Here is a 22,936-nt window from a genome sequence, read left to right as displayed (position 1 = left end):
ATTGCCAACAAAATAGTTCTTACCTAATTTTAGTGCTAGTATTAGCTATGTTAAGTACAGCCTGGGCTTCTAATTTAAATGTTATACCAAATAAATACAATTTGTATCAGTTTCAATCAATCAATTGTATCATCTTATGCGAAACGGATCAAACGGCAGTTAATTTACCATTTCTTAATATATTACTCGATCGAGCATAAACGTCATTTAAAAGGTCATTAATTGTGTGGAGTGTTACTTTTTTTTTAACTTTCTAGACCCAAAAATTTCCCATGACGCTTATCGACTAAACTATCAAAAACACATTGTCAGCTGCCGCTCAGTTGGTGTATTAACGATCGGCAACCACACTCATGAAAACTATCTTGTGATATTATATTTAGAAGAAAGCACCTTAACACTAAGAGAAGGGTATTAGGTTTGTCCGCGCAGCGTGAATTCTAGATTTACTTCCAAAAGAAGGTAATCATATGTGTCTTGTCTAGAGTTCCGCCATTTTGAAACTGGGTGACTGTTTAGTGCTCTTCGAGTTACAAGACTTATTTATTGCTTGGATTGATTCCCAGTGCAATGGTATGTTGCATTACTATTAGTAAAACGCTTAGTGATTTATTACCAATTGATTTTACACCATCTTATAAAGAGTAAAGGCCAACCTACTAGCTTTTGAGCATGGGCATAAGCTGCTTTCCTTTTAGACAAAACAGCTTATTTTTAAGAACTGTCAAAATGAATACGAATAATTTCCATTCACATTGATATGAATTGGAGTTGAGTGACGTCAGCTCACGTCACAGTCAATTTATTTGAATTATATAATTACTGGTGTGCGTGGTCTAAAATATTGCGCCAACGTCCAGTATAAGTAACACCCATAGAGTTGACTAAACGCTAGTGTGAGGTGGCTCTAAAACCTGATTAGGATACACAAACAGATTTTAAGGGGTACCTAAAATTAAGTGACAGATAGGGATTTCCGATATCGATAAAGTCAATTATCGATGCTTTCCCTATACAGTAGCGATCGCTACCAGCCTTGTTTGGAAGTTCAAAGCGACAGAGACATTGATAAAGTAGGTTACATAAAGACGAACCAGCGATAACCAGAGAAATCTAAAATATCCTTGTTAAACAAAGGGAAATATAATTCTTAGAACAAATTAAATTATCCTCATAGAAAATAATTTAATTTGTATTTTTTTAGTAAAAATACCAAAACACATAAATGTTGATCATTATTTCTTAAACAATTTTTCAAATCGTAGTACATTTGATGTTAATATGTTTAAATATAATTTGGTGCTTAATTTTTTAAGTGAACAGAAAGACATGAACTGTGCCTACCTGTCATTTTAATTAGTGTCATTGATCGATTTGAATAAGTAAAATTCGATATGCAATTAAATATAACGCTGAATGATACAAGATATAATTTCGCCCACGCGTTGTTCTCGAAAAATAATGATTTTGCTAGATAAATAACTTTTTGAAATACGTACTGTATCGTAAATTATGAACTGCGAGAAAATATAGATTTGTTGAAATCCGTTACCGATTTGGTATTGATAAGTAGGTGTGTTATAAATAATGATTATAGATACATACATACATAGGGCCCCTGTCACCCCTTTTTCCTTGAAAGGTAGGCAGAGACCACGAATTTCTTTGCCCTGGATCCTGACCTAACATACCTCTTTCGCTTCCCTCACATTCATTAAGTACATAGTACAGTATGGAGTCTTCAAAAAAGGAGTGTACAAGTTTCTAATGGGTCGGCAACGCGCATGTGACACCCCTTGAGTTGCAAGCGTCCATAGGTTACGGTGACCGCTTTCCATCAGGCGGACCGTATACCTGTTTGCCACCGTGGTATAAAAAAATAAAAAAAAAACATCATACAAGCAATAATAAATTAAGAAATAAATCTCAGACGATAATATGCTTAGGTATGAGCACATGTAAATACTTCTGAGCACCGTTCGCTCATTCAATTATGCCGCTGACTTTATTGTCATACCATACCTCGGCCGTATGAAATTTTAATTTAAAAAGGAAATATACTGTTGTCGAAACAAAGGCCGCGTAACTGTACCGACGATGAGAACATCTGCTGGTCAAACTACTACTTTCTACTTGTAACTCATAAACTACACACATGACTCTTATCTCTTGAGTGAAAAGATCAAATTTGAATGAAGAAGGCTCTACATAACTGTAAAATAAATTTGTAGTTTGACCATCTTATGTTTGCACGCGGTTTTAGATCAGTGATCTGTAATTTTATGTGTTTTAAGTTCAAATCACTGCGAAGTACGCGTGTGACTATCATAATATTTGTTTTATTCTATTTTTACATACTTATATCTTCCTGTATCAATAGACCTGTTGCGATGGAGTTTAAGTTTAAAGCAGCTTAAGCTACGGTTTCCTAAGTTGGTTGTGTCTGCGAACGGACGGCGGGTAAAGCACGTTACGTAAGGCTTGCGTCACACCGGTTAGAACATCGATCGGCGCGCGAGTCGACCTGTGGCACATGACCTTTAGTGATGCGATGACAGGTCAATTATATCGATAATCTGTAATGTTTGTGTATATGTAACGTGATTTGTTTTTAGATTAGAATGCTTGCATTCTATAAAGGTAGATAAGATATTTTGTGTATTATATTGATTAGCATATCAATATTGTTATAAATGTCATAAATTCGATATTTAAATTGAATTTAAATGTTGTTCGTCACATTATAAGTATACGCACGTTAGTAGTATATAATATAATATCAGTAAGTAAGTAGACAGTACTGATCGAAAGCTATACTAGTAATCGCTTTATTGTATCACATAGTTTTCCTAAGAATATGGTTCAGGCATAGAAACATTCGTTTAAAAGATTAAATTAAAAGATTTTTTTAGACTAAGATTTATTAGACAAATAAGCGTTTTTTAAAGCCCTTTTCGAGCCCTTAAAACATCGATATCGATAGTCGAAGTCACCTCACTACACGCCGCAACATTGCGTGCGTACGCGCTGCCTCGAATGTGGCGTAAACTGCATCACACTAGAGGAATCTACGCAATTTTCTATAATGAGCAACAAAATATACAGATGAGTAAGTATTAACGTTTACTGCTTGCAATAAACGTAAAAGTTCATGTATAAACATATGTTTACATTTCAAATAGTAGGTCTCAAGTAATAACTCATGACTTAGAGAGGCCACTGACAAAATGCATAGGTATGATTATTTTCAGTACAGATGGTGTTTTTTTTTACGCACTAGTGCGAGAAGTGATTCATAATATGCCAAGTCGAAACTTCGGAGGCTCAGCTGTACTGAAAAACGTCGTACGATACACGTACGAAAAGGAAATTCGTAACTCATGTCGATTCGAACTTCCTTTTTACGCACTTGTATCGTAATGTACTATTTCAGTACAGATGGTGCTTTTTGCCAGCACTAGTGCGAAATGTAGTTCATTTCTTGTCACTTGTGTCGGGTCAAAACTTCTGACGGTCATCTGTACCAGAGAAAAGAGACTTCTGTACTGAAAAATGGCGTCCAAATACACTTCGGTCGTGTTTTATTTTTAAGTATCGCTATTTTGTTTGAAGTACCTATCTTTCGCAGTTTTTGTATCGTGAATAGTATTACAGTCTATAATATGTAGTGCTTTTTTCCGCACTAGTTCGCAAAGTAACTAACGTATAAGTAGATGCAAAGCACTTGTCCCTTCGCTGGTGTATTAATTTATCGCCGCTCGAATTTCCTTTTTTCGCACAGGGGATCGATTTTTGAATATCGAACTCACTAGTTCGCCGTTCCGAAAAGGACGGCTAGTAATTTTAAAACTAGTGGTAATGATCACTGGTTTTCGATTCCGTTAGTAGAATTTAAATCGCTAGTAGTGGAGATCAAAAGTCGGCCCCCTGGTATCGTAATGTAGGTACAGTACAGTCAAGTGTAAAAATATGGGTGTACACATCTTACTCAAAATATGTCCCATAGCACCTTAGTCCGGTGTAATAAGAGCGTAGTACCATATTTTTGAGTCGATATCTTCGATACTTATTTTTCCACTTGACTGTACATGAAAAATAAAATTAAGTACGAAAATAATGTGAATTCATATCCCACGCAAAAAACTTCTACGTTAAGTTTCGGTCAAACTCGTGACCTCTGGCTTTGATAATACATGCTTGTCGCTGGCCTAGGCACTACTTTTCACTTACCTTTCTAATTTTGGACCTAGGTCAACATATTTTACCGTCTATCCGACACGGAGTTGAATCACACGACACGAGTATCTAACCATTGTATTGTATTTTTAACTTTATACAGCATAGATGTAGTAATCTAGTTTTTACGCTGTAGCTTTTTTTTTTTAATTTTCAGTATTTATTACAATCGTAATTAGCTTTTAATTACTTATTCGGTACTTATTAAAACCATGAATCTTAAGTACCTACTTACATAGCCTAAAGAGAGACCAAAAATCCTGATTAGGTAGACATATTGTTGCAAGAGTCAACAGATTCATTTTTTTACAAAAAAAAACGCAAAAAATTATATAATATTAAATATGACACTATGCTTAGTACAAAAGACATCTAAGCACTTAGCTCTAAATAATCTTAGCGCGTTAATATATTTTGTTTCTATTTTTCACAGCGGCTAGCTCCCGTGTCTACGGTACGCGCTAATGTCTCAGTGTAGTTAAAAAGCAACTATCATGATAACAATAAGGTTCAAATTTATGAAACAGTTTGCAGTACGCAGGTAACTTTTTTTGAAGATGACAAAATGTGTTATCTCCGAAAGGACTTTTTATGGATTTCAACCTTATTACTATCATTATAGTTGCTTTTTAACTACACTGATATAATAGCGCGTGCCGTGGAGACGGGAGCTAGCCGCCGTGAATAATAGAAACAAAGGCTTTTGTTTAACGGCAAAAGCCAAAAAACCATCTCAAAAAATTCATACTGTGACGTCGCGGTCGGCATATACAATAGTTATTTGTTTTACAAGGGGACAAAGTTGTTGTTTAACCGCACGTGCTAATATGGATACCCGAGCAAGCGAAAGATTCCAATATTGAATCGCGAGTGTAGCGAGTGGTTAAAAAACTGGAATCTTGACGTTGCGAGGGTTTCAAGGCACAGAGGTACTAACTTTGCCACCGAGTGAAACACACAATGTTTCACCTGAAAATACTGACTATAAGACATCAATCCAAAATCAAATCCATCAATTTATTAAATATTTATGGTTCAAAATCATCATTTGTTTTGTAGTTAATTTCTACCAGCCAGCTCAAGATATCCTGTTAATATTTGTATGAAATTACTTTGAACTCTGATAAAATGAAAACATTGATAAAATGAAATTTTGCTATCTGTTTTCGAATAGCAAAGTAGGAGCCTTTACCATTTGGTGTGGTAAAAAACCGGCCAAGAGCGTGTCGGGCCACGCTCAGTGTAGGGTTCCGTAGTTTTCCGTATTTTCTCAAAAACTGCTGAACCTATCAAGTTCAAAACAATTTTCCTAGAAAGTCTTTATAAAGTTCTACTTTTGTGATTTTTTTCATATTTTTTAAACATAGGGTTCAAAAGTTAGAGGGGGGACGCACTTCTTTTTCCTTTAGGAGCGATTATTTCCGAAAATATTAATATTATCAAAAAACGATCTTTGTAAACCCTTATTCATTTTTAAATAGCTATCCAACAATATATCACAAGTTAGGGTTGGAATGAAAAAAAAATCAGCCCCCACTTTACATGTAGGGGGAGTACCCTAATAAAACATTTTTTCCATTTTTTATTTTTGCACTTTGTTGGCGTGATTGATATACATATTGGTACCAAATTTCAGCTTTCTAGTGCTAACGGTTACTGAGATTATCCGCGGACGGACGGACGACGGACGGACGGACGGACGGACAGACAGACATGGCGAAACTATAAGGGTTCCTAGTAGACTACGGAACCCTAAAAAGCTTTTATTTAACAGATGACGGAAAAAGCCAAAAAACCATCTCAGAAAATTCATACTACATATAATTGGGCGAATTGATCAATTCGACCACTTGTCTTCGTCCAAACCGTTCTTAACCTCTTTCTCCTCTTGTTACAGAAACAACCAGCTTCCACGAAGAAGAGGACAGATGGAAGAGAGTCCGCTGTACGTCATGAAAGAAGTACATGTAAGTTAGCATTCAATTTCAAGTACTCTTGCCACGAGTATGACACATGTCCCATAGCGAATACCTTAACTCAAAACGCAGTGCATGTTGCTTGCTTCATCTTAAGACGATACTGTAGGGGTCAATTCTCCATACAAACGCTCTCGACTATTTCCTCCCTGGTTTTTGAAGATAGAGCAATGATTTTTTCAATGATAAAAATAATAACAGATTTTTATTATTTTTATCTGTGTCGGACCGTTTTGATTTTTTTGATATTCTGCTTTATAGAGATTCTAGAGCCAATCAAAAATTTCCAAAAACGGCCTTTTTCATTGTGGCGCAAAAAAAGGTGTGATACTCAAGATTGGTAACAATTAACCAAAAAAGCTAAACGGTCCGACATAGATTATTTCATTGTTATTCAGATTCTCAAATTTCGTTCCAATTGATTAAGTTTTGAAGGAGGAAAGAGTCGAGAGCGGAACCTCGATTTTAAAGATTTTTTTGAAATATCTTTTGACTGAGTTGTTCTTAATGGACAATTTTTTTTCGATAAATCTAGTTAATAACACTTGTATATTTAACTAAAATTCCCAAGTTGAAAGGGGGGCTCCTTTCCATTTTAGCATTTTCGCTACCGTATCCTCTTAAAAGCGGCCAACGCAGTTACAACGCTTTAGGATGCCGATGCCGTTCCACCAGCACGAGCGCTTAGCTTAGCTCGTTAGAACCGCTTAGCTTAGCGCTGATTGGTGGATATCAAACACATCCACGTAGCGCATCACTGGTGAAAAGGCACCCTTATTGTCGCTTTTAGTCTGTTCAGTTATCTCCTAAATCGTAAAATAAAAATTGCTATGTATTTTCTAATACTGATTCTTCACAAAGAACGTCATCATCGTCCTCCTTGCGTTATCCCGGCATTACGTACGGCAAGAACGTACCAGCTTAAAAAATAATGACAATGGCATTTGTTTTGTGTTACAGATGTCCATAGGTAACTATAATTGCTTACTTACCTTCAGATGATTCAGAATTTATTTTGTACTAGCTTTTGCCCGCGGCTTCGCTCGCGTTAGAAAGAGACAAAGTAGCCTATGTCACTCTCCATCCCTTCAACTATCTCCATATAAAAAATCACATCAATTCGTCGCTCCGTTTTGCCGTGAAAGACGGACAAACAAACAGACACACCCACTAGACTTATATTGACCGGGATATAGACCGTGATTACCTTTGATGACTTCAAACTATCTAATGTATGGAATCCAGTGATTTGTTTGTGTAAAAAACCGGTGAAGTCAGAATTGAACAAACGTAGTGACACTGTGAGTGTAGTGTGTTTGGACAGACCATCGAGTGTGAACGCGACCAGTGGTAACGCTGAAAGTGAACGCAGCCGACGCGCGCGAAGGAGGGTAGATCGCGCGCTGTCTATACAACTTTAACATCCACCCGCCTTCGTCAGTTTTCCGTGATCATGATGCATGCAACTGCGTCGAAATATCGGGAGCTCGACAAAAATCAAAAAGGTAATCACGGTCTATATCCCGGTCAATATAAGTCTAATGAAAATAACCGTGAATCATTCAAAACTCTTAGACACACCCACTTTCTCATTTATAATACTTATTAAGTATAGATAGTATTATCGTAATTTTGTTAAAAACAAACTGTTCATATTTTATAAAAATACTTTAGAAATTAGTTTTCATTTCGTTTTTTTTTTATGGTCTGTTATGCAAATTAATTGATTATTAATTCATTTCTAAACGCAAAACTCAGCTATTGCCTGATATTTTTGTACTTATGAATAATTACAATTTGAATACTGTCTGTTAATAACGAATTTTACAAAATGGAACGCAATTTTTTTCAAATTATATTTTCATTACGGAGGCGAAAAACGAAAGGTAATATCTCATTCGCAATTAAAGAAATACATTTTAAATTGTTACTCGTGCGAGAGTTAAGTATAATAGGTACAGTTAGCATCAATACACCGTGTTTTTTTTTTTTTTTTTTTTTCATTATATTAGACAGGCTACAGGCTCACTAACAAGATCCTCCCAGTATAACGCTTTTTGTTAAATTAAAAAGTATTTTTTTCGTTTTCGTACATAATAAATGACTACTTTAGGAAGTAATAAAGGTTTTGGAACCCTTTTTGAACCATAATAACTCGATAACAGTGAGTTAAGACATTAGTTTCTTAGAGAAATTAATTGTAATTTGATCCAATGAACTTTCCCTTAGAGTCAACGGAAATCAATAAAAACAGGTTGTAGTAACGAAACAACGCATCAAAAGTATATGACACCCTGAATATTTTTTCTAATTATAAATAAATCTGTACAGATCATTATAATACATATAATATACCAGTTTTCCTAGAAAAAAAAACCGGCCAAAAGCGCGTCAGGCCACGCTCAGTGTAGGGTTCCGTAGTTTCCCGTATTTGTTCAATCATTGACGGACGGAGAAACTATAAGGGTTCCTAGTTGAGTACGGAACCCTAAAAATGTATCTGATCTAAAGAGCCTTCCCTTAAAGTTAACGGAAATCAATTAAAACATTTTGTACGTGATATACAGGCTGAAATAAAAAGGACCGGTAAACTTTACATTGTTACTTATGGGACCAATGCTGAAATCGTGAAACAAATTTTGGCTCTTCCATAGAAATGAGCGGCATCGTGACATGTACGTCGAAATGTATGAAACAGCCATTTTTAGGGTTCCGTAGTCAACTAGGAACCCTTATAGTTTCGCCATGTCTGTCTGTCTGTCCTTTCGTCCGTCCGTCCACGGATAATCTCCGTAACCACTCCGTAAGCACTAGAAAGCTAAAATTTGGTACAAATATGTATATCAATCACGCCGACAAAGTGCAAAAATAAAAATTAGGGTACCCCCCCCCCCCCTACATGTAAAGTGGGGACTGATATTTTTTTCATTCCAACCCCAACGTGTGATATATTGTTAGATAGGTATTTAAAAAAACCGGCCAAGAGCGTGTCGGGCCACGCTCAGTGTAGGGTTCCGTAGTTTTCCGTAGTTTTCTCAAAAACTACTGAACCTATCAAGTTCAAAACAATTTTCCTAGAAAGTCTTTATAAAGTTCTGCTTTTGTGATTTTTTTCATATTTTTTAAACATATGGTTCAAAAGTTAGAGGGGGGGGGGACGCACTTTTTTTTCCTTTAGGAGCGATTATTTCCGAAAATATTAATATTATCAAAAAACGATCTTAGTAAACCCTTATTCATTTTTAAATACCTATCCAACAATATATCACACGTTGGGGTTGGAATGAAAAAAAAAATCAGCCCCCACTTTACATGTAGGGGGGGTACCCTAATAAAACATTTTTTTCCATTTTTTATTTTTGCACTTTGTTGGCCTGATTGATATACATATTGGTACCAAATTTCAGCTTTCTAGTGCTTACGGTTACTGAGATTATCCGCGGACGGACGGACGGACGGACGGACGGACGGACGAACAGACAGATATGGCGAAACTATAAGGGTTCCTAGTTGACTACGGAACCCTAAAAATGAATAAGGGTTTAATAAAATCGTTTTTTGATAATATTAATATTTTCGGAAATAATCGCTCCTAAAGGAAAAAGGTCTCCCCCCCCCCCCTCTAACTTTTGAAACATATATTAAAAAAAAATGAAAAAATCACAAAAGTAGAACTTTATAAAGACTTTCTAGGAAAATTGTTTTGAACTTGATAGCTTCAGTAGTTTTTGAGAAAAATACGGAAAACTACGGAACCCTACACTGAGCGTGGCCCGACACGCTCTTGGCCGGTTTTTTTTTGCGATTTCAGAGTTGGTTATGCAAAATTTGAATGATCCTTTTTATTTCATCGTGTATAGTACACATACTGAATTGTAACCCTTATTCTAAGTAGAATTGCATTGCTTACAATATCAAGTTATACCTAATTAGTAATTATAGTCTGTCCGACGGTTTAAGAGCTAAAAGCCATAAAACTTGTTACAATGGCATACAATGGTTAACAATAGATGAATAATTAGCTTATCTTTATGGCTTTTGGCTCTTACACCGCCGGACGAACTATACTAAATCTGAACAGGTACGCGTAATCTTAGGTACCATAAGTAGTTTTATTACCAAGACATGTTGAAACCATCAAGCTAGGATCAAATGCTTATATTAATTACTTCGGAGTCTGTCGGTCTAGAATTGAAATGCCCATCAGATGCCATTTGCCACGGGGTCAGGGAAAAGAGAACGTAGTAAATATATGAACCTGTAAATTGGAAATAACTATACGCATACTAAAGCCTCCGCCACACATAAAGCGTTTTGATAGCGTAGCGTTAGCGGAGCGCAATGATAGCGGTGCGCCGGACGAATGCTGGCGTTCCGTTTGCAATCCGCGCGCATCCACTCGCAATCCGCGCTCGTTAGTTCCCGCCGGCGTCCGCTGGGCGCAACGCCAGCGTTCGTCCGGCGCACCGCTAACATTGCGCTCCGCTAACGCTACGCTATCAAAACACTTTATGTGTGGCGGAGGCTTTCGTATGCGTATAGTTATTTTCCGCCTACGCTTTCAAAACGCGCATGCGTGGCCGAGCTTTAAGGACGTCGTTCACAGTTCACACTGGTGAATTACGAAGTCGTTGCGCGCTCGCTGCGTACACGTTGCGGGCTCGCTGCGAAGTCGCTGCGTGCTCGAAAGTATTTTTTAACCCCCGACGCAAAAACGACGGGGTGTTATAAGTTTGACGTGTCTGTGTGTGTGTGTGTGTGTGTGGCATCGTAGCTCCCGGACGGATGAACGGATTTGGATTTTTTTTTTTTGTTTGAAAGCTGAATTAGTCGGGAGTGTTCTTAACAATGTTTGATGGAAATCGGTCCACTATGTCGGGGTCTTTTTTGTCGAAATTTAAATTTTGTGGTTAGATTACTTAGGTTAAGCTCGTAGGAATAAGCGACACACTTCAGTTTAAGTCCTAAAATAAATCGCGTTAAGAGATCGTCGTAAGTGCTCGAATTTATCTGATAATTACTAAACTTTTAACCTGTCTACCTGATGTTATTTCCATACAACTTATTTTTTTTTTTTTAACAAAGAAAGACAATCTACACAAGCATATCATTAAAGTTTCGCCAAACTGTAAAACAGTTTGTTGGCGATGCGCTCCATCTTATCTAAAAATAACAATCTACCTATTAGCACAGAATATATAATAGTACAAGTACAGAAGGCCCACTGCTTTGATGTTCACGAAATGCCGCTTTTTAAATGCCTACAAAATTCTAACAAAGAAACGAGCCGCACGTGCGAAGCGTCGGACGATAGGGTTGCCTATGGATTAAAACGAATTAATACTCAGATAAAATGTTATACTATTATATTCCAGTCTTGGGTACTTTCTAGCTATATATACAGTATTTATATTTTTTATGTAAGTCCCAACATCGTAAGCCTTATTGAACTTTTCCGTGGGACTTAATCAATAGTAGATCTGTGTAAGATTGTCCTATTTTATTAATGATGTCTATTTAACTAAGCATTAGCCATTTACACGCGGACATCGCATATAAAACTTTAAAAAAACTCGCAACGTAAAGTAACAATAGAAAGTGCAAACGTGCGTTCCGTGAGAACGCGCGCCACCCCTGATTAGGCCGCGAACTCGCGGCCGCCAGCATGTACTTGTAGCGCGGCGATAGAATCGCGGAGTGAGCCGCCCCTGCTATTAGATACACTACCTACAGACAGTACATCTGTTAATAACATCAATTACACGGAATTAGCTGAAAGATCTAAACTTTTCCAATTCAAAATCAGAACGTTCATGAAACTTGAAAGATAAGGTTTGACGACCGGTTTGGCTCAGTCGGTAGTGACCCTGCCTGCTAAGCCGCGGTCCTGGGTTCGAATCCCGGTAAGGGCATTTATTTGTGTGATGAGCATAGATTCTAATGAACACAAGTTAAATTATAATCTATTGAAAATATTTCAACTTGTGCTGTCTTAATCTTAAAGTAGTCACACTACTATGTATAAAATTAAAACCGAAATAAATTACACATATGAAAGAAAAAGTGACCATGTCCTCTGGTGCCTGAGGACTTGGTCACTTTTTCTTTCATATGTGTAATTTATTTCGGTTTTAATGAGCATAGATATTTGTTCCTGAGTCATGGATGTTTTCTATATATTTAAGTATGTATTTATCTACTTAAAAGTATGTATATTGTCGCTTAGCAACCATAGTATAAGCGTTGCTTAGTTTGGGGCTAAGTTGATCTGTGTAAGGTGTCCCCAATATTTATTTAAAAGATCAGATACTAGAGCAACATTATGTATGGATTCACTACAAGTGTTAATCTTGCTTGCCCCATTGTTTCTCTTATCCCATTATTAAGTAGGTATAGTACCTGGGATTGGTTGTCAAAGCCGACCCCAGGCTAATGCGTGATTCAAAGTGGGTACACAACTCATCGTCAGCAATAAAAAAATCTTATTAAGCCCTTTTTAAGTTATTTATTATCCCCAGCCTATATCAACCTGACCCTTTAGCACAACTTGCCTTGTCGCGCGCGAGTCCATACATCGAGCGCGACTTCAAGTATGGACTCGCGCGCGACTAGGCAAGTTGTGCTAGAGGGGCTGATTTGGCTTTCAATTCCACTGACTTTGTGACAAAACAGTCAACTTATCCTTTACAACAAAACGCACTATAAAGTTTTTGATTCGAATTCCCTTTTCAGGTGGACGAATGGGAAGTGCCTCGGTCCCGTGTCCATTTGGGCCCTTTAATAGGGAGCGGGGCTTTCGGGCGAGTCCATGTTGCTCAGTTAGCGGCGCCGGGCGGTGAAACTATCACGGTGGCAGCTAAGATGCTTACAGGTTAGTACCTACCAAAGCTGGGCATTAACTCGTTAATCCGTTAATCGTTAATTAACGAAGTTAACATTTCGATTAACGGATTAACTTTTAAGTTAACTTGAAAAATGTTAACGGACTCGTTAACTTCCGTTAAATTTCTCCGAGTCCGTTAATCGTTAATCTAGTAGGGCACAGGCGCCATCTGCGCTGCGAAAAACACGTTCTGAACGCTACTATAAAAGCCCAAAGTACGGCAAATCAGTCCGAAATATTACCTAAAAAAGTATTCTTCACGTGGATTTGCTTTTACTAACTTTGATTCGGTGAATCCTAAGCTTTACCATGGCGACTGTTGTAGTGATAGGGCAGCAAATTCGAGCCCTATTTACGACCACATTCGCTTCCCTAGCCTCTACCGCCCAAAGTGCCACAACAGTCCCGTCACCGCCAGCATCTCTCCTGATACAGCTCTTGGCAGTAGCTCAGGCGATCACTGCCTTCCACGTGCAGCCTAGAGTTCAATAGGCTAGCTGTACTTCGGACGTACGTTCTTCCTTTTACAGAAATATAATACGTTATTATAGTGGATACTGATGCAACTAAATATTTAAAGAAAAGTTCTTTTTTTTCACGTGTTAACGGATTAACGATTAACTTTAACTTACGTTAAATTTGTCAAAATGTATCGCTTTAACGATTAATGAAGTTAACTTTTTTAGTAACGGATTAGCGATTAACGAAGTTAACTTTTTGATTAACGGTGCCCAGCTATGGTACCTACTCTAGACACTTTAGATGCTACAGGACAGATGTGGTGAGACTATCACTGTAGCAGCCAAGATGTTCACAGTCAAGTATTCTTGACACTAAATGTACTGTAGTACGAGTAGATACTGTGAGCCAAGCCAAGGGTCAAGAGCTCAGTCACAGGGATCCATCATTTAATCTATTGCTTCCAGTTTCATGTGAGGGCATGTCCGTGGCCCTCGAGCTCCGGTATGGGGGTTTATCATTTAAACCACTGCTTCCAGCTACATTTGCTTTATTACATTGATTGCTTCAATTACAGTGTCAAATAATAATCAGGAATATAACATTAATCAAATCATTAATCATCTACTATCAGTAGTTACAATCCGTACAAAAACTCTTATAACCTAAAAAGTGAAGTGCCGCCAAATCTGACGTTTACTGTTGACATTCGTTAAGCCCATGCACAGATGAGCTACGATCAGTATAAGGCTATATATACAGAATGTTATTCATTGTGATGCTTACAGCTTCGGCCGTCCTTATTATAAAGTGAGCCCTCTCACTAAACATATTCACCTCAATAACAGTGGTAACAAACGTACGGGTACCTATCTACGCTTAATGTCTACATTCATTACTACAGTATCAATCCACAGACATTCATTACTACAGTATCCTTCTCCTAAACCTTATTAAATAATCAGTATAACACATATACAAAATCTTAAATTCTTTCGTAACCTTATTACAGTTATTAAATATACAAGAGCTATCAGTTTAACACATATAAAATCATCAGCCTTTTAATCTCATAAAATCACAAATCAAGATCACTTTTAATCTGCAGTTACCTATCTTTCATTAATATATTAAGGAACTTAAATCATGCTCTTCTAGACAGTTTATGAGTAAGTAAAAATCAACATCAGTACAGCCTGTCCTAATGCCTGCTCTAAACCTATGCATAACTTTTTTTTTGTAATATTCAACATATTATAAACACTTGCATTACCTACATCAAGTAGCTGTAACAGCTTGCATTTCGTTGAAGTTTTCCAATCTAGCAACTAATTTACAATCATAGACTGCTCCAAGCAATTAATACAAGTAGGTATAAACGACCATTAACAACCGCAGCCTGTCTTCAAGGCCTACTCAACATTCTGGCAAATTAGATCATTATATTCAATGCGTGTCTTGATCAATCGCAACCCTCGGTCTTTCACAGCTTTCAGGAACTGTTCTTATCACATTAACAAAGTATATATATATATATAATAATCTCAGTCCGCTTTCAAAGGTCAGTTCTAAACATATTAACGAATTATGTATCATTAACAATGCCATAGGCAGTTTGAATTTTGTACATAATATAAAGTGATTAACACTCTCAGTTTGTCCACAAATGTTCTAATCATATGAACAAAGTACTATCATTAACTATCTCAGTCTGTTTACAATACCTGTTTTATAACCAATATGATTATCCATTTTATCAAAGTATATAAAACATCATTATCAATCTCTGCCTACTAGGCTTGTTATTTAAGTATTGACTAAGTATAATATATCATTAATAGTCACATTCAGCTTACAAAGTCAATTCTAATCATATTATCGAGGTTTTTATATTATATCATTAACTATCTCAGTCTGCCTTCAAGGCCGGTTCCAAAGTATAACATATTAGCAAAAGTATATTTTCTAATTAACATCACAGTCTGCCTACTAGACTAGGCCTGCTCTTATCATATTAATAAAGTATATTATATCACTAATAATCAGTCTGCTTACAAGCCTGTTCTAATTATATTAACAAAGTATATATCATTAACAGTCAACCTAAAGGCCTGTTCTGAACATGTTAATAAGAGATATTATACCATAAACATCCGCAGTCTGCCTTTAAGGCCTGCTCTTTTCATCAACAAAATATAATTTGTTATGGCCCGTTCTTGACTAATCAAGGCGGTCTGCCAATCAATCAATTAAATTATGGCCTGCTCTAGACTGGTGTGGCCTAGACAGTCTGCCATATCGGCCTGCTCTAGAATGTCAAGATGGTATTATAGCCTGTTCTAGACAGTCTGCCTTCACGGCCTGCTCTAGAATGTCAGGCTACTACCCAAACCTGTTCCAGACAGTCTGCTCCTTCATTCAACCTAATCAATCAATATAATTTTATAATTTGGTATGGCCTGCTCTAGACTGGTGTGGTCTAGACAGTCTGCCATAACGGCCTGCTCTAGAATGCCAAACTGGTATCATAGCCTGTTCTAGACAGTCTGCCTTCACGGCCTGCTCTAGAATGTTAGGCCCAACCCAGTCAGGACCTGTTCCAGACAGTCTGCTCCTTCATTCATCATAATCAATCAATCAAAAGGTATTAACCTTTTCAATCTTATATGTTTGTTATGGTAAATAATATCATCATCAACAATCAGGGCCTGCCCCAGACAGTCTGCCTTTAAGGCCTGTTCTGAGCAGTTTTCCAACATAAATTTACCTATCAATATTTTGTTTAAAATTTGATTCACGCAACAAGCTTACATTACAAGAATCTTCGAATCGACATAAGTCACAATCTATACATAGCTTTGTTTGTTTTACCTACTATCATGGCCTGGTCTAGACTACACACTGCCATAACTCGGCACTCAATTAAGATTTTACAATATGTATATAAAGACTAGTATAGTCGTGCCAGCTATTAATCTTATAACATTGAATCTCGACACTCTCAATCAATGCACATATAGAGAGATTCGCTTCCTTATCGTGTAAGTACACGGCACTGCAGTACGGCGACTCTGCGACCCTGATCACCAGCAGCTTGGCACTCGGTCCGCTGGCGGTGGCTCCACCATCTATCAGATTTAACCTTCTTTACATCAGTGTGCTCTTGCAGCGAGGCTCTTCCAAATCATCAATTTCATCCGATCAGCCATATTACCAGCGTTGGAACATAAAACAAATAGAAACACATTATACTATTGTCAGTACCTAATTCTCGTTCTAGCCACAGACGTTAAAAATTCGATCAGACACAGTCGATCATCATCATTATAATTCGTCTAGGTATAAGATTATTACCATCATTATAATCCATCATCGATTTTATCTGGTTATTAACCCTGTTATATACATCGAAACAAACTTTCAGTCAACATAGAAAAGCATAGAAAAATCACCCTCAAGAGACCTGCTACTTATTGAGTATAGTACCTTAAAACCTAAAATTATCAGTATTGAAATTGAATCAGTAATCAGACGTCATGGACATCAGTCTCAGTAGATACTCTCAGTATTTTAATCAAAGATTCATATCATTAATTTAATACAATGACATTCATACTAATTTCATTTATCAACCTTGAATATATTTAGAAAATTAAGTATTATATTCACAATTTCCGTTACTTTTAACGCCTTAATTGCCAAATTGGCTTCGTAATTGCAGTTTCACGTGCTCTGCCTACCCCATTTTGAAATACAAACATGGCGTTATGTAAGTTTATCAGTAAATATTAATTAAATGCAACATCCCTGGGAATATTTTGGGTAGCTATTGAAATCTTGTAGCTATTAGTAACCTTTAATGAAACAAAACTTCTTAGATACCTATACAAATATTCAATGAACTTTCCTACGTATTACATTCTCTTTCTCTTGCAGTTTTATAACGTTAATTGTTTATTAACCCGCAGATTCATAATGGCAATAATCAACTACTTATTGGAATCGGAAATTTCAGAAACATCTCTTCAACCTCTGGCTCTGCAGCGACTCACGAGGGCGCAACAAACAACATTATTCAGACAAAATCAAAATGAACCTCTGAAGTCTTTGGCCGGAGCCGAAAACGCTATTTGCATACCAGCCATATTATTTAGAATAAGTTCAGTTACTTATATCTTATTCATTTCTTCTTTTTGTTACATTGGTACAGCCGTCGAGCTCTATTTGGATGTAAACAGCACTCTTCTAAATAAAATGTAACCTTCAATTTTGTATTCGTTGGTTACCTTAATACGATTAAATTTACCTACTTATTTCTGGTCATCACTAAGTCTCCATCATACAATAATTAATTACACCAAATATTATGATCAAAAGTTGATTTCATGATGTTTTATGAAAAATTAAACCAACTCCAAATTCCTCCCTTTCTGGCTTATTTCGCAAGGTTTCTTTATATTAAAATGTCATTTACCGTTAACCACATAAGTACATTTAAGTCACTCTGGAAACTCTAGATTTTACCTTTTTTTTTGTATCATTGGACTAGGTACTAAGCCACCAAAGACAATGTACGGCATATCGACACCACACAATAAAATCACTGCTACAATCATCTGCTAAGATGCTGTGGCCAATGATGTATCAATACAACAGGAATCCGAACAAATAAATGTATTAATACCAAAACTTGGTAGTACCTAAACAATTTGAAGTAGATACTTCTATTTACCATTGTTACTTTTTTTAAAGTCCATTTTCAATGATAATTGAATAAAAAAAGTTCTGCTGGTATTTCAAACAAGCATGGTTTTTTTGATATTTAATTTAAATTACTTATATAACTTGATATTTTTTTAAATTTTAATAAGTAGGTACCTACAGGTCACCTGCTTTTACCTTTACTAGGCACTGTATACCTTGAACTGGCTTGTAATTTTTACCTTTACTAGGCACTTGTAATTTTAAATATAGTGACCTAAAAGTTACGACCTGGTAGTTGTGTTTACTTAAAATACATCAATAATTACTCTGTCTATTAACCTGAATCTACCATACTATAAATTATTTGTGTTCTTTTCTAGAATAATTCCATAGAATTACTGACTCTCTAACATGTTGGTAGTGGGGAAAAGTAATGTGCATACTCAATCCCTTAAAACAAAAACTAAAAAAAAGAACCGGGTTATCACTAAACCTTTTATACTTACATACATATTTGATCATCAACATAGATAAATATCACATGGTAATATTCAAAGGCATACTTTCGTGATGTACATTGTACAGTACCAAAATTCGAAATGGAATCAGAGGCCAATTGTCCTGGATGAAAATGATGATGCTTTGAAATTGTAACCTTTGTTTTCGGAGTAACCTTTTAGAAATTTAGTGTTAAAAGATAGTGACACCATGAAATGGTTGTGTGTCTCTTTTACACTCATGTACTGTTTATATCATTAGTAACATTACTTAACTACCTTTGTATGTAACCCCGTGATTAATCATGCCAGTTATCCATATCAGTCGGTCACAAAAATCATTAGAGAATCAATGAAGAATTTGAAGTAATTAATAATATCCATAATTGAGGAGTAATCAATTCAGGAAAACCCATTATATCTTTATATTGCATAAATATTACTCATACTTTCACAAAATTCAGGCTTGATAGTATAAGCGGACCTTTGATTAGCTTACTACACAATAGGTAATAGTCTGGAATAGAGATCTGATTCACTCTACCAGTTTTAATATGTCACTACCAGTACCGCTACACATTTGGAATTCTTATCATCTGTGATTTTATTTATTCACTTTTTACTTGCCTACTCTCCTTAAATTATTAAATAAAGCATTCAACATCAACTATGTACATTGTAGTATTCATTTGCCTAGATCTCAAAATATTTATAAATAAATATTGCGCTACGGAATCAAAACTAATTTCTTTGTACCTTATACCTCAAATAACTGATACATATATTTTATATATAATTATGTACATGAACTATCTATTGAGCTATGTATTCTGATTTATGAACCACAGTTTATATATTCTATGACCTGTGACCTGTGTGCCGCTTGGTAAAAATCTCTTTATATTGAAACCCGACATAGCCTGCTAACAATTTAATTTAGCATGCTACTGCTTGAAGCTCATTTCTCATTTTACATAATAGCTAAAACTTTGGATTGTTAATCTATATCATTATCTTTGTTATATTTCATCATACATATATATAGGTACTATATAACCAATGTGTCTGAACAAAAAAAAACTTTTCAATACTTTTCAGTAAACCATCCAAAAGAATAAGTATACATTCAACTTACATGTGTTAATCAGTTTTCTCTGAGTACCTGCACTGCACCAGAATACTGTGTATTCTGTCCAATGCCATTCTTACCATCTAGCATTTCATATCCTTATCAACATGTTCAAGGCTTGTGCTGATGACATAGTTAGTTTCACCAAAGAGCTAATGCTTCAACCCTTAAGTTACCTCTCATCATACATCAGCTGTTTGATTCCTTGAGTTGTTCCTTTGTGTATGGCAGCTTCTCATCTCACAGCCCAAAAACAAACAATACAAAAGAAATGGTTAATAATTTGATCAACTGAAAACAAAGTTATGCTAGATGCACCAAACAAAAACCTTTTGGTTTTAAGTAAACAAAACGATCTGTCTTTTGCTCCTCTTATCGAACAAGTTAATGAAATCTTGTATCATTTATACACATTTTTCTGTAGTTTCTATTATCAAACCAACTTTTAGAAGGCCAAGTGACGTTTACGCACCTTGTGGACATTAGATCCTTTATCCAACTTCTGAGATGTGAGCCAAGCCAAGGGTCAAGAGCTCAGTCACAGGGATCCATCATTTAATCTATTGCTTCCAGTTTCATGTGAGGGCATGTCCGTGGCCCTCGAGCTCCGGTATGGGGGTTTATCATTTAAACCACTGCTTCCAGCTACATTTGCTTTATTACATTGATTGCTTCAATTACAGTGTCAAATAATAATCAGGAATATAACATTAATCAAATCATTAATCATCTACTATCAGTAGTTACAATCCGTACAAAAACTCTTATAACCTAAAAAGTGAAGTGCCGCCAAATCTGACGTTTACTGTTGACATTCGTTAAGCCCATGCACAGATGAGCTACGATCAGTATAAGGCTATATATACAGAATGTTATTCATTGTGATGCTTACAATACTAACCACCCTGAGTGCTTGAGTAGGATGCGGTTTTGAATCCTAGGCCACGCTAGAACCCTGTCTCATTGATACTGTGCTTTATTTGTCCACTTTTCAGTCTCTTTTCACTTTGTCCTTTACTGTGAAAATGTTCTACAGTGGCCTAGGATTCAAATTTATTTACTGTAAACTGTTGTAAAAAGATACAATGGATGGTGCAACAGGTGTTAAATGAAATAGCCTACGAAAAGACTGTGCAACTCCTAACGAAATGTTGCCAAGAAATCGTTATATTACCCACCACTTTAGAGGTAATAAATATATAAGAAACTACAATTTCGCCAACAAGGTGTGCTAAAATTTAATAACAAGTTGCGATGTCAATTTTCTAGTTCCATCAGCAGTTTAACCAGTTTGTAAAATTGAAGAAAAGTATTACGTAAAACAATAATCGTCTAGGAAATGAAAGTTTACACGTGCTATGACAGACCGGTACTGACAGTCATGGTTATTTAGTTTTGTTTATTGACATGTCTCATTAACGAGATTTTTTGGGTTCCTTGTTACTCTTTTTTAAAATGAAACTTCATTACGTTTTGCTATATTAATTTTTACTCAGACTTAGAAGCTTAAAGGAAAAAAAAGTGTTTAAGGATGTCACTTAGCGACACCTAATAGTGAGAAAGAAGTAATTTTTTTATTCATTCATACGTTTATAGTAGAAATAAATAATTATTGATAATTTCATATTATTTTACTCTTACCTATTTAGTTGCTATGATTTATTTTACCAAAGAACAACATAGCAAAAACTTACAAATAAACAATTATACTAAAAATCTTACAAATAACATATAATTTTTTTTAATACTACGTCGGTGGCAAACAAGCATACGGCCCACCTGATGTAAAGCGGTCACCGTAACCTATGGACGCCTGCAAATCAAACAGTTTCACATGCGCGTTGCCACCCCATTAGAAACTTGTACATTCCCTTTTGCTGTGTTAAGTACACAGCAAAAAGGAGTGTACAAGTTCTAAGGAGGGTTCGGGTTGCCAACAACTCAAAGGACAATAGACGGAACAAGTTAGTTTCGTAAGTCCTCCCGTCATCAGCACACCGCACCCTCATTGAGCTCTGGCAGCCTTACTCACCGACAGGAACACAACACTATGAGTAGGGTATACTATGGGTAGGGTATTTAGCTTGGCATGTGTATTTTCTTTCTTTGTAAATGACGATCCTCATTTGGGAGACACAATTATTTTTATTTGGAATTTATTATGTAATTTTTGACGATCATGATGAGAAGATAAACATAATTTTGACATGTAGCAAATTTATAGTGTAATTTTTATCATGAAATAAAGAAATCTAATCTAATCTAATCTACCTAGACTTATCTTACAAATAAAAAATTAAGCTCAAATCGTCGCCAGTGCGTAAGGTGCCCAGAAGGCTGGCCGCATTGCCCCGCTGGATAGCTATACTTATCCGCTGAGCGAAATACTGGCCAGCCCTCTGGTCACCAGATGCGTCTATGAGGCGCTTGGACAGCTCCTCATAGAGGCGACGCCCACTATTAGGCCCCCACGGCTCTAGGGTTTCAACCCCGAACGCCGCAAATATGTAGCTACTGCCATTTAGTTGCTGTTTAGTAAAAATAAGTGACATTTATCATGTGAGGCGCGCAAGAAATATAACACACAAAACATTATCGTTATTGGGGAACCCTTCTATTCTATGCCAGTACTATGCTCACCCGACAGTTTTTATTTATGTAACTAAACTTACTAGCTGCTGTTGCAGATATTAAACTAAGTAAAGTAGCACATAAACCGGCTACTTTATTACGTCAAATAACACAAACTATTTGTGTTATTTTATTTCCTATAGCAATCATGAAAGCCCGGCCATGCCAAGTGAACGGTTCTACAGCCCAGTTGGACTACTCTAACACTACCAGTACTCAACCATGTTCTATTAGATGCCACTTTCAATCAAAGAATGTATAAGGGTATCATCTATTAGGCATTGTCGTGTCGAGCACCGTTGCTTTTACCTTAGTTTCATCATGAATGTCAAACTATTATCCTTCCTAACTAACCTAACCACAAAATTTTGAAAAAAAAAACCCCGACCGCGACATAGTAGACCGATTTTATTTTTATTTA

The 22,936-nt window shown here is 36.2% G+C and overlaps 1 protein-coding gene and 1 long non-coding RNA gene across 3 annotated transcripts in view; one reads left to right on the top strand and one right to left on the bottom strand.

The window, feature by feature from the left end:
* The window catches only part of LOC125230000 (fibroblast growth factor receptor 3-like), a 186,009-nt gene that overhangs the window by 139,943 nt on the left and 23,130 nt on the right, over positions 1-22,936 (top strand). For both annotated transcript variants that reach the window (XM_048134907.1, XM_048134908.1), the window contains exons 9-10: positions 6,134-6,203; positions 12,945-13,083. In XM_048134907.1, the coding sequence (XP_047990864.1) occupies positions 6,134-6,203; positions 12,945-13,083 (209 nt within the window). The remainder of the gene's footprint in view (positions 1-6,133; positions 6,204-12,944; positions 13,084-22,936) is intronic.
* Positions 14,088-20,394, bottom strand: LOC125230004. The gene is made up of 2 exons (XR_007177473.1): positions 19,891-20,394; positions 14,088-16,730 (listed from the first exon to the last, which is right to left on the bottom strand). It is a non-coding gene; the product is annotated as an uncharacterized LOC125230004 (long non-coding RNA).

This window comes from Leguminivora glycinivorella, chromosome 10, assembly GCF_023078275.1.
Source record: "Leguminivora glycinivorella isolate SPB_JAAS2020 chromosome 10, LegGlyc_1.1, whole genome shotgun sequence".
In the NCBI taxonomy this organism is placed as follows: domain Eukaryota; kingdom Metazoa; phylum Arthropoda; class Insecta; order Lepidoptera; family Tortricidae; genus Leguminivora; species Leguminivora glycinivorella.
This window is presented reverse-complemented; position numbering and strand designations above follow the sequence as displayed.